A 3104-nucleotide genomic window follows, 5' to 3' on the forward strand; every position below is an offset into this window, starting at 1 on the left:
TCAGCACCCTGCTCTGCCCTGTGCACAGGGGGGCGCCTCACACCTGACCTCCCAGCCCCCCGTGGGGCAGGCCAATGTTCCGGGGCCTCGGTGCCCGCTCCCAGCCCCGCTGGGTGTTGGAAGCAGTGCCCCTCCCCACTTTGTCCTCCCTAGGCAGCAGCTCAGCATCAGGCACATGCACCAGGGGGTCCTCAGGCCCCAGCTCCCCCAGACAGGCGGGCCCCCGGAACTGATCCTGGGCCGAGGGGTGAGGTCCGGAGCCATGGGGCTGGAGCCCCTCAGAGCTATTGGCCCACCTCCACCAGCTCCCTCTCGGGGTCTGCCCCCTTGGGCTTCCCCCCCCCCCCCCGCTCAGACTCCCCTTCCCCCTCATCGGGCGCGGGTCGGGGGCTGGTGTCGGCGGGTCCAGGCTAACGACCTGCCCAGTGGGGGCCCGGCCCGGCCGCTCCTTGGGACCCCAGGCAGCTCCGCTGCGGGGCTCCCGGCCAGCTCGCTTCCTCGGGTCCGGGGTGCACACAGGGCCCCGACCCCCCGCCCCGCGGCCCCACTCCAGTCCCGGGCAGCGCTGCCCCAGCAGAGCTCAGCCCTGCCCAGATCCCCGCGTCCCCGCATGGCCCCTGGCGGTCCCGGCCCTGCGGCTCCAGCCCCCAGGCGGCCTGCCCCCCGCACCGACCCTGCCCCAGGGAGAGCCCCGCACAGCCCCGCACCCCGGAGAGCCCCGCACCCCGGAGAGCCCCGCACAGACCTGCACCGACCCTGCCCCCGGGAAAGCCCCGCACAGCCCCGCACCCCGGAGAGCCCCGCACCCCGGAGAGCCCCGCACAGACCTGCACCGACCCTGCCCCCGGAGAGCCCCGCACAGCCCCGCACCCCGGAGAGCCCCGCACAGACCCGCACCGACCCTGCCCCCGGGAAAGCCCCGCACAGACCAGCACCCCAGAGAGCTCCGCACAGACCTGCACCGACCCTGCCCCCGGGAAAGCCCCGCACAGCCGCGCACCCCGGAGAGCCCCGCACCCGACCCTGCCCCAGGGAGAGCCCCGCACAGCCCCGCACCCCGGAGAGCCCCGCACAGACCTGCACCGACCCTGCCCCCGGGAAAGCCCCGCACAGCCGCGCACCCCGGAGAGCCCCGCACAGCCGCGCACCGACCCTGCTCCCGGCAGAGCCCCGGACCCCCGCCCAGCACAGATGTGCAGACGCCGGGGCTTTTCCCAAGACATTTTATTAGAAAATCGCAGCGGCCGAGCCGCGCCTCCACTGCGCCCTGGCGCTGGGCGCTGCGGGCCCGGGCTCTCTGCGCGCTTCCCGGAGGCCCGGCCCGGCGGCCCGCGCACGTGGCCTCACTTGCCCACCGAGTCGAAGATGAGCCGGTTCTGCTCGGCCTGCGCGCGTTGGCTCTGCGCCCGCGCCACGTCCAGCATGTGGCGCAGCAGGTGGAAGGTCAGGTCAATGGAGAGCGGCGGCTCCTCTCGCCTCGCCCGCGCCAGGCCGCCCACGGGCCGCAGGGCGCGCAGCAGCGGGGCCGGCTCGGGGCGCTGCGCGGGGCCCCGCAGGGACCCACTCGGGCGGGGCGCGGCCTCGGCGCTGCTGCAGGGCCCAGCGGGGCGCAGCGGGGAGAGCAGCAGCGACGCCAGCAGCGCGGTCAGCAGCGCCCGCCTCATCCCGGGCGCGGTCCGGGACCTGCGGAGAGACCGCGAAGGTGACGGGGAACAGGACCCGCCCCGGGCTGCCCCGGAGCCCCCGCCGAGAGCCATCCCCCGCCCCGGGCTGCGCCCCCGCCCCAACGAGCGCCCTCCCCACACCCCGCACGGCCGAGTTCCCGCCCCGCCCCGGGCTGCCCCGCCGAGCGCCCGCCCCAACGAGCCCGCTCCCCACACCCCCCACGGCTGCGCTCCCCCCGAGCCCCTGCCCCCGCCCCAACGAGCGCCCTCCCCACACCCCGCACGGCTGCGCTCCCCCCGAGCCCCTGCCCCCGCCCCAACGAGCACCCTCCCCACACCCCGCACGGCTGCGCTCCCCCCGAGCCCCTGCCCCAACGAGCGCCCTCCCCACACCCCCCACGGCTGCGCTCCCCCCGAGCCCCTGCCCCCGCCCCAACGAGCACCCTCCCCACACCCCGCACGGCTGCGCTCCCCCCGAGCCCCTGCCCCCGCCCCAACGAGCACCCTCCCCACACCCCGCACGGCTGCGCTCCCCCCGAGCCCCTGCCCCCGCCCCCACGAGCACCCTCCCCACACCCCGCACGGCTGCGCTCCCCCCGAGCCCCTGCCCCCGCCCCAACGAGCGCCCTCCCCACACCCCGCACGGCTGCGCTCCCCCCGAGCCCCTGCCCCCGCCCCAACGAGCGCCCTCCCCACACCCCGCACGGCTGCGCTCCCCCGAGCCCCTGCCCCCGCCCCAACGAGCGCCCTCCCCACACCTCCCACGGCTGCGCTCCCCCCTCGAGCCCCCGCCCCAACGAGCCCCCTCCCCCGGGCTGCCCCAACGTCGCCCCCCACCCCGCCTCGGGTTGCGCGCTCCGGCGCAGGGTCCCGCGGCCAGCCCGGTCCTGGGGAATCGGGCGGGACGCGCGGCCCCTCTAGCGGCCTCACCGAGTGGTGCCGTGCGGGGTGAGTCGGGTCCGGTCCGGTCCGTCCCGAGCGCTGAGCCGGCGGCTCGCGGGATGTTTATATAGAGCCGGGAGCTCCATTGACGTCAGTGGGACATGAACTGATTAGAGATGGAGCGACTCAGGGTCCGGCCTGGGCCAGCGCCGGGACCGGCCCGCTGCACGCCCCCCCCCCCCCGCCAGCGGACCGGCCCGCGCAGCGCTGGCATCTGGCGAGCCTGAGCCCCGGGGCCGCCGGCTCAGCGCGCTGGGGACGGTTTGTTCCAGGCCGGCCCCAGGCCCTGCGTCTCTCCTCTCCCTGCGCTTTATTTTCAGATTCTTAGCTGCCGGTTGGGCGCAGCGCAGCAGCCAGAAAGCCTCCCCCACCCATAGCCAGCCCATAGGTATGTGGTCCCCATTCAGTTCTTCCTGCATGGCCATGCCCCTCCTTGGCCGCCCCATAACCACCCCCATAGCGTATAGCCCCCTGCACTGCCCCCCAGAACACCCCCCC

At 76.4% G+C, this 3104-nt stretch overlaps 1 protein-coding gene across 1 annotated transcript; it reads right to left on the minus strand.

Annotated features, from left to right (window-relative positions):
* Nucleotides 1-1343: 1343 nt before the first annotated feature.
* On the minus strand, nt 1344-2692 carry UCN (urocortin). The gene is made up of 2 exons (XM_030554348.1): nt 2595-2692; nt 1344-1683 (listed from the first exon to the last, which is right to left on the minus strand). Exons 1-2 carry the CDS (start codon nt 2690-2692, stop codon nt 1344-1346), a joined length of 438 nt encoding a protein of 145 aa, XP_030410208.1.
* Nucleotides 2693-3104: the final 412 nt, after the last annotated feature.

This window comes from Gopherus evgoodei, chromosome 3 (assembly GCF_007399415.2).
Source record: "Gopherus evgoodei ecotype Sinaloan lineage chromosome 3, rGopEvg1_v1.p, whole genome shotgun sequence".
In the NCBI taxonomy this organism is placed as follows: domain Eukaryota; kingdom Metazoa; phylum Chordata; order Testudines; family Testudinidae; genus Gopherus; species Gopherus evgoodei.

Bases quoted from the DNA above. Each gene is read 5' to 3' on its own strand.
- UCN (XM_030554348.1), bottom strand. From the start codon at position 2,692: ATGGAGCTCCCGGCTCTATATAAACATCCCGCGAGCCGCCGGCTCAGC. The intron at 1,684-2,594 runs GTGAGGCCGCTA...GTCTCTCCGCAG, and splicing joins ACCCCGCACGGCACCACTCG to GTCCCGGACCGCGCCCGGGA.